The sequence below is a fragment of the Neolamprologus brichardi genome, chromosome 17 (assembly GCF_056152115.1).
Source record: "Neolamprologus brichardi isolate AB-2024 chromosome 17, ASM5615211v1, whole genome shotgun sequence".
NCBI classification, from domain to species: domain Eukaryota; kingdom Metazoa; phylum Chordata; class Actinopteri; order Cichliformes; family Cichlidae; genus Neolamprologus; species Neolamprologus brichardi.
In genome coordinates, this window is record NC_142120.1 from 37,092,950 (window position 1) to 37,106,857 (window position 13,908).

General features: G+C 45.2%; 1 protein-coding gene across 2 annotated transcripts; it reads right to left on the reverse strand.

The window, feature by feature from the left end:
* Positions 1-494: 494 nt before the first annotated feature.
* Positions 495-10,889, reverse strand: glt8d2 (glycosyltransferase 8 domain containing 2). Of its 2 annotated transcripts, XM_087830588.1 has the most exons (9): positions 10,851-10,889; positions 9,349-9,441; positions 9,029-9,212; positions 8,786-8,903; positions 8,615-8,699; positions 7,028-7,140; positions 6,718-6,884; positions 974-1,086; positions 495-897 (listed from the first exon to the last, which is right to left on the reverse strand). In XM_087830588.1, the coding sequence occupies exons 1-9, from the start codon at positions 10,867-10,869 to the stop codon at positions 722-724; spliced, it is 1,068 nt and encodes a 355-aa protein (XP_087686714.1). In that variant the 5' UTR covers positions 10,870-10,889; the 3' UTR covers positions 495-721. The 2 variants fall into 2 exon arrangements, with proteins under 2 accessions (XP_087686714.1, XP_087686713.1); XM_087830587.1 differs by having other exon boundaries at positions 495-1,086.
* Between the last annotated feature and the right edge of the window lie 3,019 nt (positions 10,890-13,908).

The following is a 13,908-nucleotide window of genomic DNA, read 5'->3' on the forward strand; positions in this document are numbered from 1 at the left end:
GTTCTTCGTTATTAAACATTTGCACATAAATAAGTGACATAATATTCAGTACTTACTTAAGTTTACTCTTCGGGCGCCCCTCATCTGCCATTTTTTTCAGCAAAATTATCCACACCCACCGCCACGCTATGCATTCTGGGATATGTTGGGCCACGAAGTCTACACCGCCACGTCCTTAAAATTCAGGGAAATGAAGGACGCATTTGAGGGCCGCATTTCGAGCAGCCTTTGAATTGGGACAGCCTTCGTCGCGTCGCGGTGACGTAATCGGCCTTAAAATGCGGCCTTTAAGGCTGCAGATCGTTATTTTTGAACCACCTTTTCACAGTCCTCAGGGCTCCTGGGGTCTCTTAGCCCATCACTGGAGCTGCACACTAAATGAAACGTTATACTAATGTATCAGTAATATATCCTGGGTAGAAGAACTATACAGATATATGAAGCAGTATGGAAAACATATAAAGATAAGAAACAATCTGAAATGTTAGGTTTGAAATACAGTTTTTATGATGCGACACGTTTCACAAACACACAACAGTTCAGTCTCTTATGTTCTCTTTGAAGCCACTGCTGAAAGTAATGAGTAATATTTGTACCTGCGAGTGTTTCCAGTACAGACACTCTTTAGGTCACAGTTTGGTGTTTTTCAGTGTTACATTCATGGATTTACTCTTTCGTCACGTGACCCTCTGACAGGTCCTTGGTGCCGCCGCCACAGACCTCAGCTGTCGTCAGGACGTTCCAAAGAGAACCTTCCAGAGGGGTCTGGGATGAACCACTTCTCCCAGCGATCTAAATGCACAGCAGGGTAATTCCAGGGCTTGAACGGGCCATTCCAGTGCAGGAGGTGCGCCTCCTGGAGGAAGCTCTCTGGGTGATGGACATCCGGACTCCAGCCTGGACACACAGCGAAGCTTTTTGGAAACTGAGCTGACGCTGGCACTAATATCCCAGCTGTGTGTGAAGATCTTACCCAGGTGCCTGACGTGCCACAGAGGGTCCAGTATCGTGTATTTGTCATGAAACACGATTAGCATGGGTGGGGTTGCCACGCCCCCTGCCATGGCACTGCTGTATATGTTCTGTCTGTTGGTGAGAAGGGTTTAAAAATCAGATGCTTCAAGTGGCCAGTGAAAACAAAACAAAGAGATTTGTTATACACCAGTGAGCCTGCATCAGCTACGTCTGCAAGGCTCCGAACAAAACAGTTTACATCACATAACCTGCTAATGGGATCAATATGCTCGTGGGGGGAAGGACTTTTTAGTCCTTAAACCTAATCAATGAACAAGAACAAGTGACTGAAGACAAACAATACATGAACAAATGAAAACCACATAAACAAAGATAAAAAGATGGAACTGTGTGTCACAGCACGCATGCAAAAGGACTCTGTGCATAATTCAGACATGCCGACCACATCTGAAAGAACTCTGTAATTGGGATGAAGTAGGAAAGACTTTTGTGAGCTGAGTAAAGTTCAGTTCCACTCAGCGTGGCCACAAGCTGCATGCTCATTCATGCAAACGAATAGTTATGTCTATAACTTCTGTTCCCTGAAGGAGAGGAACGAGGTGCAACACATAATACGGGATATCACGCCCTCGCGTGTCCTGCCTGAAGAAACCTTTATTCACGCCTTTAAGGCAGATGGCGTGTGATGACACGCGCACGCCCCCACCTGCACATATAGCCGCTGTCATCACAGTCATCCCTTGATTGCCGCTCTTCACCGAGCCAAACTGCTCAGTGGGGCCACCTTGTGTTGTACCTCGTTCCTCTCCTTCAGAGAACAGAAGTTATAGACATAACTATTTGTTCCCTTTCAGTCGATTCACTCGGTACAACACAAAAGTATGGGACATATATACATGCCCCACAGAGCAGCCACCGAACCGGAATCGGACCACCACATCCTTAGTGAGCGGTAGACCCAGCAGAAAGGACAGCATGAGCCACTGAAGGGCCTGTAACGTCCAACCGATAAAACCACACAAAAGTGTGCGGTGATGCCCAAATAGCTGCCGCACAAATATCAGCTACAGGCATCCCTTTAAAAAGAGCCCATGAGGTTGCCATCCCCCTGGTGGAATGAGCTCTCACCCCGTGGGGCAAAGCAAGACCTGTGGTGCTGTACGCTGGTGAGATAGCTTCTATAATCCAGTGGGACAGCCTCTGTTTGGACAGAGCTCTGCCTCTGTTTGGATTAGCGAAGCAGACAAACAGCTGGTCACATAAACGCACATTCTGAGTGCGCTCAATGTAGGTGCGGAGCACACGCACTGGACAAAGAGAATGCATCCTCCTCTGCTCCTCAGGTGCAAAAGGAGGGGAGCAAAAGCTCAGCAACTCAAACTCCATTGAGTTATAAGATAAAATAGGCAGCATTTGGACGCAATACGACCTTGAGACCATCAGGAGACAACTGTGTGCAGGAGGGATGCACAGAGAGCGCATGAAGGTCACCCACTCGCTTTGCTGAAGCCAAAGTGAGAAGAAACGCAGTCTTATATGAAAGAAATTTCATATCCACAGACCCAATGGGTTCAAACGCCAAAGACCACCAAAGACAAGTCCCAAGCAGGGACACTGGACTTAAGCACGGGCCTCAGCCAGCAAACTCCTTTCAGAAAACGTATGGCGAGGGGATGTGCACCTGGTGTCACCCCGTCAAAGCCAATATGACAAGCAGATATAGCTGCTAAATAAACCTTAATTGTTGAAAATGAAAGGCCCTTATCCAGCAGCTCCTGCGGGAATGTCAAAACACTGAAATGGGAGAGTGTGGCGGTCCTGGCACCATTGCTCAAAGGCTCGCCATTTGTAGGCGCACAAGCCTCTAGTAGATGAGGCCCTAGCGCTCTGAATTGTCGCTATCACACTAGGTGGTGTGAGATTAGGTTAAAGAACATGACCCCCTTCGCAGTATATTCTTATAGTATGTTAGACAAAATGTCTCAGTATATTTTTGGTAGTAGGATAGACAAATGTTCAAGTATATCTCTGGGGATTAAAAGAATGTGACCATCCTTTGGGTACTGTTAGACAGGTGGGCGCCACCATTTATCTGCTGTGAATGTTTTACACTGTTTTCTTGTCATGTCAGACTGCTTAAATCATTCTCTGAGAAGGTTGCGTGTGAAGGACCTTGGTCCAGTGATAGCAAAAGCAGACAACATTCTGTGCCCCCACTCCTGTAGGAGGTAGAAAGACAGGGAGCCCGAGGTCATAACTTAGGCGCCACGACAGATAAGAGAGTGTGAATGTTTAGGTTTACGACCAGGTGGGGGCCAGTAGAAAGTATAAGAAGCTGTGTAACACATCACCATTTTGAGACTTGCTGTGACCCTCTCAGGCACCTCTCCCCATCATGATGGTTGTTATGCTCATTGTGTGAAAATTGTATGGAAATAAAAGATTGTTGATTGAGCATTTATACACCGAGTAAGTGTCCTTCCTTCAGCCCAAAGATTCAAAGAACTGGGAGATTTCAACAGTGGCAAACCCTTAGCAGTCAAGTTTAACCTTTCAGCAGGTAAGCATGAAGGTGCCACAGAGATTTGCCCCTTGCCAAATAGATCCCTAATCTGAGCCACTATTAAAGGGTGTAACCTCCATGCTCTCACCAGAGGACCCCCCTGGAGAGAAGGTCCGGCCCCAGGTTCAGGTGGCTCGGGGTATGGGTGGCTCTTAGAGAGAGAAAATGAACACCATACCAGCAGAGAGCGAGACAGCTTCAACAGGGGAGGAGTCCGTCCTGACTAAGACATGCTGGCCCTCCAGGACTGGATGGAAATGCTTTAGAGCTAAGAACACTGCTAACAGCTCGCATCTGTGGACACCACCTTGCAAACAACACCCTCCCAATCCGAGAGCCCTGATGCAGCAGCCCGGGCTCCCTCCAAGGACGGCGAGCTGGCAGCCTCCTTAACGCGGTTACCGGCAGCCTCCTCCGGAGGTGACGCGATGCAAACGGTGAGAGAGAGTCCAGCGTTGAAACACTCTCATTTTTAACAGTCCAAGTGGCACTACGGCGATCATAGATGCCATCATGCCCAACAAACGTAATATGGTCTGGAAACGCAGCTGAAACTGAGCGAGGCAGCGATGAAACGCCGCCACTCTGTGCTCTGACAAACGCACGCGGCTGGAAAGCGAGCATATTTCCAAACCGAGGAACGAAATCTGCTGACTCGGGATTAGCGAGCTCTTTTGAACGTTCACAGAGAACCCCAGTGTCTGAATGTGTGACAGAACCAGTGACAGCTGCGTCTCCGCCTGCTCTCTGGAGCAAGCTACGAGAGCCCAGTCGTCCAGGTAGGCTAAGATGCAGATGCACCTCTCTCTGAGGGGCGCTAGCGCTGCCTCGGCACATTTTGCAAAGGTGCGAGGAGCGGGCGTCAGCCCGAACGGCAGCACTAGGTACAGAGGATGTAATCTGTGGTGACTCTGACCTCGTTAAGAAGAGGTGCCAGCGGGCTGTCATCAGGAACCAGCGATCCGAGCACATTGCCTGGTACGTCTGGAGCATGGTGACGGAGCTCATGGCGCGAGCAGTGCCGGCCTGAGCCCGATAAATCTTCTGCAGCTGCGAAGCAGAGAATCTGCAGTGCTTGGACGGCAGAGTTGTGGGGCCGCCGACACCATGGTTATGGGACGGGGCCAGATAAGCAGCAAGAGACGGCTCCATAGGGCGTAGGTTAGCTATTCCATGTACTGTCCATAGCCGGGCACTGTGACGATGGTAGACAGAGGTTTGTCCCATGATGCTGTTAGCTCGCAGACAAAGTCTGGGAACATGGGAAGGCAGTTTTTGGCTGCTGCGGGCTCCGGTGGGAATAAAAAACCCGCGAACCGCGACGGCTTCTGAGCTGGTGGAGGAGAGGGCCAGTCCACCTGCAGCTTCTCAGCAGCACGGCGAAACAGGGAGAAAAGAGAGGTGTCATCGAGGCCGGGGGGCACAGCAGCGGCGGCACATTGGGCCGACAATGAGCTCTCCTGCTCATCCTCCGACAAACCATGGATGTCCAGGCCGATGACCAGCACGTCATCGTCTTCCTGGGGAGCGCTGACGGGCTTCAGACAGCGGAGCGTCCCAGCACTTTTTCCACAAACGTCACCCGTCTTTCCAGGGTCGAGCGCCGGAGCTGGCGACAAAACGCACAGGCTTCGGGCTCCGTCAACGCTCTCCTAGCGTGGACGATCCCCAGGCAGACAGGGCAGGCATTGTGCTGGTCGCTGTCGTGCAAAGAGAAACCGCATCCCTGAGGACAAGGGCGAACAGAAGGTTTCTGCTTTGCTCGCTTCTTGGAGTCCATTCCAAAATGCACAGCAAAACGCTGCACAGCAAAACTTGAAATTAGCGCTCTGCGGGCAGCCTACACACCAACTAACACTGGAGACTAACACTAGGGCTGCCACGATTAGTCGACTAGTCACGATTACGTCGACTATCAAAATCGTCGACGACTAATTTAATAATCGACGTGTCGTTTGAAGCTTTGTAAGATCCCAAAAGACGCAGGAATAAGTAGTAGGATTTAAGAGTGTAATAACGGACTGAAACAGAAGATGGCAGCACTGCATGTACAAGGATGCCAGCTGCCGTTAAACCCCGAAGAAGAAGAAGCTGTGTCCCAGAATTCATAGCGCAGCCCAGCTCAGTTTCCAGCAATGGCGGCAGCTAGTTAGTTTTAATATTACTCTTATTATTCTTTCTGGGTCACAAAATAAACGTTTAACATATTTTCAGGCGAGAATGTAGCTGTGTAAACCTCAAATATCTGCTCAGTTTATCAAGACACCACATATTTTCAAAAGCGCTCCGACGTTTTCGGAGACGTCTGTTAGCCACTAGCTCGATAGCTAGCCGGGGGCTAGGCTAACTAGAGCCGTGAGAACACCGGACTCCCGGCAAATCGTTTTCAAACCCACCGCCGTCTTTCACTACTCAGGTTAAACATGATATATAAGTCACTTAGATAACTTAAAAATGTTATTGTTTGGCTTTTTCCAGTATTTTATTTGTTCCTGAGTAAATCGGTTTGGCTGAGATTAAAGTTATAGTTTTTACACAGCTGAATAAACGTCAAGCAGACAGCTGATTATCAGAAGTGTGAGATGCTCCAGAATTTACTCCGGTGTCCTGTTATATTTTAGATAGCAAGGAGTTTATTAAACTTCACCGAAACAATCTGCAAATTTCATTAAAATTTAATAAACTATCATCTTGTCTTTATTTTTAGTTAGCACATACCATAAACACTTAAAGCTGTAAGCTAATGATAGTTATATAAGAGCAGATGCTGCTGGTGCAATAAGCTGTACGTTTTACGTCCAATGGATGATGATCGGATTAGTCGACTATCAAAATAATCGTTTGTGGCAGCCCTAGCTAACACCAGCAGGGGCAGCCCAACTCAGCAGAGGTGAAGAGCGTAAGAACTGACGACTGTGATGACAGCGGCTATATGTGCAGGCGGGTGTGCGCGTGTCATCACATGTGAATAAAGGTTTCTTCAGCCAGGACACGCGTGGGCGTGATATCCCGTACAGGTTTGCTGTGCATTGTCGACGTATAGACAGTACCGTATAGAGATCTAAAATATGTAGCATTTGACCTTTGACCTCTCTTTCAAGGTAAAATAAGATCAAACTTTCATAAACCAACTCTACTGTTCATATTGGTAACATTTGACACCAGTTTAAGGAGTTTACCTGAAATTCTCCTCCATCCACTTCTCCAGCTCTTTGGTGACCTTCTGCTTCTTCCACTCGTTCATATCTGCCACAAAGACTCCAGGGTTGAAAGAGCAGTCGCTGGGGTTGATGCCCAGGTCTTTCACTTCCTGTTTCCTGTAGTCCAGGAAGCCCATGTAGGTTGTCTAGGGGACGAGCTCAGAGGAGAGAATACCAAATAATAATGACTGAATCCCTCCCACATGTTACTATGTCAAATAAAACCTCTTTAATGTGAGATTTACACGAGGCATAAAAGTCTAAAATAACAGAAGCCGTAAAAATCCACCTGCATCCCGACGCTGCGCACCATCTCGTGTGTGGAGGGGAGGTCGCAGTCTGTGGCGAAAGCAGCCGCGTGTCCTGGCTTCAGTTGGATATTAAACAGATCCCTGATGTCACCTGAAACACAACCAGACTGCAGTGCTGTATCTGTCCCCATCCTGATACTCGTCACACTTTCATGTTTCAGATCCTAAAACTCATTTTAATAATTAACAAACAGAACCCGAGTAAAGCAAATAATGATGTATTTATTGAGAGATCTTCTGGGTGTAGTTAGTTCTCTAGGAGCCAATAAAGTAGTGATGGGTCGTTCGCGAACGAAATGGCTCTTAGAGCCGGATCTTTGACGTGAACGACGCGAGCCGGCTCCTTATTGGGAGCCGTGAGTTTTTTTTTTTCTTTCTCTCGCCCTCTCTCTCGCCCTTTTTCCCGCTAAACTCCGCACGCGCGGCCTGTACTTTGCGCTGGGCAGAGGGGGGAGGGGCGTTAGTTACACTCGCAGTAGCACAGGAACAGAGCCAGAGAAAGAGAGCGAGGGACAACAACGTCACATTAGAAAGGTATAGTAATCATCCACTATTTTCAGTTGCAGATGATAAAGGATTCAGAAATCATGCAGGCCCATATGACAGAGAATGTGCATCTTCTTTTTGTTTTAATATTTTAATTTATATTTAATTGTGTTGTGGTTTGCAGTGTTTTGTGTTGTTTCACGTTAAATTTGTTTAAAAGGAAAAAGCTGAAAATTTAAATAGTTAAAAGTTTAAAATGTAAATAGTTGTTTTTTGTATTATATGATTTATTTATTACATTTTATGTGGAGTGAATAAATAAAGTATATTTATGGTGGCCCTTAGAGACAAAACACGTACAAAAGACAACAGAAGTGCTCCAGGATGCTAGGGGGCAGTGTTGAGCTTTTGTTACCTAGTGGCTACACAAGCCAGCAAGTACCAACGACCGGATTTGGTGTGTGGTAGTAACAGGTAAATGAATTTTTTTTTAAATTATTTGAATATATATGAGTGCTTGTCTATAAATACACAAACAATACACATATGCTTTCAATTGTGTAATTTAAGTGATCTAGTAGCTCTGCTTTGGAAGTTCAGTTCATGCTAGAAATGTGTTTTGGAGTTTGTACGTGTTTTGTCTCTAGGGGGCACCGCATATATTTATATATAAACATATATAAATAAAACCACTTTTTTTTTACATTAGTAATTCCATTTCTGCATAATTTTATATTATTGTTAATGATTAAATAATTAAAGCAACAAAACAACCTGAAGAGCCGGTTCGGAGCCGAAAGAGTCGGATCTTTTTAGTGAGCCGAGCCGAAAGAGCCGGATCTCTAAAAAGAGCCGGAAATCCCATCACTACAATAAAGGGCTCCTTTGACTTCACTGGGTGTCATGTCAGGGTCGACCTCTTAATTCAGCCGTTTAATAACTCTGTGTGACGCTGCTCGTTAGCACAGTTGTGTCTAATGTAGAAGATTACACATGTGTGTAAAGATTATTTAAACACTTATTGAATCATTCAGTTTAATATGGAGTCATTTTATCAGACTGATTGTAGACATGCGTACCCTGCACGATGATGTCATCATCTAAGTATATCACCCTGGAGTGGAGGATGTCGAGCAGAGGGAGGTAAAACCGCACAAAGTTGAGCTGCAAAAACAAAGTTTTTTATTTCTTTGAGACAGAAACTCTGTGCTTGGTTCGGCTGATGGCACGGATGCAGACGCAGCACTCACGGGATGTAAGAGATCAGGTCGAGATGAATCTGGCTTCACTTTTCCAACAAGGACCATCGGGTTAAACTCCACTATCTTGTAGCGGATGCCTTTGAGTTTTGTCTTCTCTATGTACCTCCTACGTGACACAAAAGGAAGATTAGGTGAGAAATACTCACTTTGGGCAACAATACTGGGAGAAAACCACTGATGTCCACATTTGGAACAAAGTGCGGTTCATATTTTTGTAGTTCAAAGACGCACCTGGTGAGTTTGACAGCATCACGAAGAGTCACAACGTAGAAGAAAACACTGGCGTCTGTGTTGCTGATGATGCTGTTGATGGTTGCCATGGAGGCACCCATGCGCTCCTCTGATGCACAGATGACGACGGGCACGACATCATGCGCTTCTGCAGCGTGTTCCTGAGAAACTTTTTTCCTGTTCTCTGTCAGGAATCAGGAGTTTAGACTGGTTTAAGCTCAATCTCAGTGGGCTCATTTTCACTTAAAGTAACATATTTCACATTTGGAGCATTAGTGAGTATTTCTCAGATTAAGTAGTGAAGATCGACGCTGACGCACCTGAGAGTCTTGGCCGAGTGGAGGCTCGGAGCAGTGTACTGCGCAGGAGGAGGCACACCATCAGCACCAGCAGCACCAGCAGGATCCGATTGACTGAAACGCGATCAGTCAGAGTTTGAGTGCAAAACTAAAGAAGTTTGTCTCAAAGCAGATTGATGCCATAAAACAACAAAAGCTGTCTACGTTTAGAAGGAACATCATAAACCACAGACTTGTGCCTGACCTCATCTGTCAGCTTCTCCATCATCACGTCCTCCTTTGAAACGCTATCACATGCTCTCTCTACATCAGCAGAGACAGAAACTCCCTCTGACCCTCTCTATTCCTCTCCATCAGCTGATATCCTCATGTTGTCCAGGATCAACATTGGATCTGACCAATCACAGCATTGTGACATCATAGCCGTCCACTCAGGGAAACAGGTCAGGATGTGGTCAGGGCTGTGTGATGTGATGGTGTTTCCATCACTACAGTGTGATTGGTCACTTGCGATGTTGATCCAGGAACATCAGCACGGCGACATCAGATTGAGCCTCCACCAACACAGTCAAAGCAAAGTACAAGTAAGAATAATAAAAAATAAAAATGAGGCTCTTTACTTTGCGGCCGATGGCTGAGCCAGACAACAGTCTGATGTTCATTAGCTCAGGTCAGCTTAAAGAGACTGAAAGCTTTAAACCAAAGAAAGAAAAAAGACTTCACAGAGACACCGGCTGCAACAATAGGCAGGTAACTGCTACCTTTATGCTAGCAATGGTGATTCTCAGTCGCACAGCAAAGAAAGAGAATAAATCATCCCATAAATAATTAAGTGATTATCAGCTGTTACTATAAACAGTAAAACATGTCCATTTTCAAAATGCTTTGTGTATTTCTTAGTTTCCTCCAGCTGCGAGACACACCAGAGAGGAAGGAGGGTCTGCAAACACTTACAAAGCTTACTTTGGTTTTTGTGCAGCTGTATCTAGTGCTAACTGGAGTCTGCACAGCATCCTAACTCTAATTGTCCACGGATTATTGAAAGCACTTAAGGATTGCTCTCACAGTATGAGAATCCAGTTACCAGTCGATTTAAGCGTTAAAGGTTTGGCTAGTAGAAGGTGGATTTCCTGAAGGCGAGTAAAGAGGAAAATTTGCCTTTTCTGTAGAAAGAAAACAGCGTGAAAAATACTGGAGTTACTGAAATTTGCACACATGCAACTTTTACTTTTTAACAACCGCATGCAGTTCAGGGATAACTCGTTACAGCCTGCTGCCATCTGCATATCCCATTCCATAGATATTTGGTGCATGTGCACGGCTGCTTCCTCTTCCTGGGGAAAATGAGGGGACCTTTACTGGCAACAGCTGCCCAGTGGATGCACAGTGGACGTGAATGCAAAGCACATGCAGACAACACAATCTGCTAACGTTACTTCTCAGCTACAAGAACATGTCAGCTAACACTGCTGGACAACATGAATCAGTCTTTATCCATTTCATCACACTTTGGTTACACTTACTTTTTCTCAGGAGAGCCATGTTTTATATTTGCTTCCAGGGACATCTGCACACACACCAAAACAGAGAAGGAGAGAGCTATGAAGCCACTTCTGAGAAGCAAAAGATGAAATATTTTGTAATATGACTGGTCCCTCAGGGAGGGGAGCCCTGAAATGTGTTTTTATTTCTAAAGATGACAGCTCTCATACGTTTGCAGTGCAGGGAGTGTTACTGTCAAACAACCTGCTGACTGCTGTTTAGAAGCAGCGTCTTCTACAGCTGTGAATAATCTGAGGTAACAGAGTTCAGCTTTAACCCCACGAACACAAAGCAGAGAGGCCGTCTGTGCAGAACAACCAGTCCTTACGTGTTCCTCTCTCAGCTGCTCGCTTTAGGGGTCACCGCAGCGCAGCATCCGATCTCGCCCTAAACATCACTCCCACTCCTGCCCGACCTCATCAGTCTTTGGCTGCTTTTTAGTCATTTTGGGGACAGTACCTGACAATACTGGGAGGGATATTTCTTTTGTTTGACCTGTCACTCAACACTTACTATTAAAGTGTAAAAAAGGCATCTGGTCATAAAAGCTTTTCCCATTTCTTTAGTTGAATCTGCAAAAAAATGCCCAAAGACATAAAGCAGTATTTTACATAAACAAGCTGATTCCCAAAGAGCTGACACATGCTGTGTACACGTGGACGACAAATGAGTGGCAGGCCTAAAAAACTATTTGAATCAAATGAAGAGCATGAGTAAAATCCAGCAAATGCCTGACCTGAGGGCTGGATCTGGGACTTCGGCCCATCTACCATTTGTCAAAGTCTCATTAGAAACGGCCTCAATTCAAATTGTTGTCCGTATGTATGGAAGAGGTTAGGGGAGAGGTACAGCAGTGAGAGTCCAGAGTAGGGCTGCCACAAACGATTATTTTGATAGTCGACTAGTCACCGACTAATCAGATCATCATCCATTGGATGTACAGCTTATTGCACCAGCAGCATCTGCTCTTATATAACTATCATTAGCTTACAGCTTTAAGTGTGTAAGGTATGTGCTAACTAACAATAAAGACAAGATGATAGTTGATTAAATTTTAATGAAATCTGCAGATTGTTTCGGTGAAGTTTAATAAACTCCTTGCTATCTAAAATATAACAGGACACCGGAGTAAATTCTCGAGCATCTCACACTTCTGATAATCAGCTGTCTGCTTGATGTTTATTCAGCTGTGTAAAAACTATAACTTTAATCTCAGCCAAACCGATTTTCTCAGGAACAAATAAAATACTGAAAAAAGTCAAACAATAACATTTTTAAGTTATCTAAGTGACTTATATATCATGTTTAACCTGAGTAGCGAAAGACGGCGGTGGGTTTGAAAACGATTAGCGAGAGTCCGGTGTTCTCACGGCTCTAGTGAGCCTAGCTCCCGGCTAGCTATCGAGCTAGTGGGTAACAGACGTCTCCGAAAACGTCGGAGCGCTTTTGAAAATATGTGGTGTCTTGATAAACTGAGCAGATATTTGAGGTTTACACAGCTACATTCTCGCCTGAAAATATGTTAAACGTTTATTTTGTGACCCAGAAAGAATAATAAGAGTAATATTAAAACTAACCAGCTGCCACCATTGTTGGAAACTGAGCTGGGCTGCGCTATGAATTCTGGGACACAGCTTCTTCTTCTTCTTCTTCTTCAGGGTTTAACGGCAGCTGGTATCCTTGTACATGCAGTGCTGCCATCTTCTGTTTCAGTCCGTTATTACACTCTTAAATCCTACTACTTATTCCTGCGTCTTTTGTGATCTTACAAAGCTTCAAACAACGCGTCGACTATTAAATCAGTCGTCGACGATTTTGATAGTCGATGTAATCGTGACTAGTCGACTAATCTTGGCAGCCCTAGTCCAGAGGCATGTGTAAAACACGGGGGAGGCTCTGTCACGGTGTGGTGTCGGGATCGTGTCAATCTGGTGGGATTAGGAATGATAACAGTGGAATCGTAACACTAGCAGCAAGGAAGCTCGTATCTCTGAAGAGTGTGACGTAGACAATCATTCCTAAGCCAATAGGTTTGTTTCTAAGCTCAAACAAAAGCTACAGTGAAAAGTAACACAAAAATAACTTTACATGAAAGCAGAGTGATGTGACCAGACACAGATTCAGTGAGACAATGGCTGACACGTGGCTGAGTCCAAAGTATTTCCTTCCTTTTTGGTGCCGGCTCCATCAGGGCATGTGTTTGCCTACCAGCCTTTCAAACCTTTATACAAATACAACAAATGCTCACACAGTGAATGGAGGGGGTGAAATCTCCCCTGTCATGAGACAAATAAGGGATTCTTACTAACACCCCATTAATTATGCTTTAAGTTTAAAATGTAAAATCTGCCCAGAGAGGATGGCAGCTTGATTAGCTCATAATGACGCCTACTCTGCAGCCTTTCACCAGAGCTGCTGTCAGCTGAAATACAACAGGACTTGCAGTTTGTGTCCTGCATTTGTTTCTGGTTTATTTGCTGCTCTTCAGAGAATTCAGAAACATCTGGAACTGCTTAGCTTTAGCTGGGAAGAGCAGAGCTGCCCAACAGCTGGGCTGCATTTGAACAACTCATCATTTACAGAAATTACACTTTAGTATTCTTGTATGTAATATGTCCTCCTAATGCATCTCAGTGCAGTTTCACATTGTCAGTGTCAGTTTATACCAGTGCCACAAAATAGTCTAACAAGTGAGTGATATTAGATTTAGAAAACCACGTTTTCATCATCAGCACAAAGTCCTCACAGTGTGTGAATGTGTGATGGTGCAGTGCAGAAACCATCCCTCTGAAAACAGTTTGTGTTTGTCCAAAAAGACCCATTAATGTAGAGAAGTAACCGATCCCACTGAAACAGACGCTTTCATCGAGCGCTGAGAGCTGAAGTTAAAATCTTCGATGGAAATCTTTAAGCAGAGCACGTTAGTGTAAAATGACAAAAAGTTCTATTGTTTACTTAAACCCTTACACATTACAACAGCATTCAACCATAACAGACATAAAACTGTAGAACAAAAAAGAAGAAAAAAAGCTCTTCTAG

Bases quoted from the DNA above. Each gene is read 5' to 3' on its own strand.
- glt8d2 (XM_087830587.1), bottom strand. The intron at 8,904-9,028 runs GTGCGTCTTTGA...TGTGTCACGTAG, and splicing joins GATGCTGTCAAACTCACCAG to GAGGTACATAGAGAAGACAA. The intron at 7,141-8,614 runs GTACGCATGTCT...GTTGTGTTTCAG, and splicing joins TGATGACATCATCGTGCAGG to GTGACATCAGGGATCTGTTT.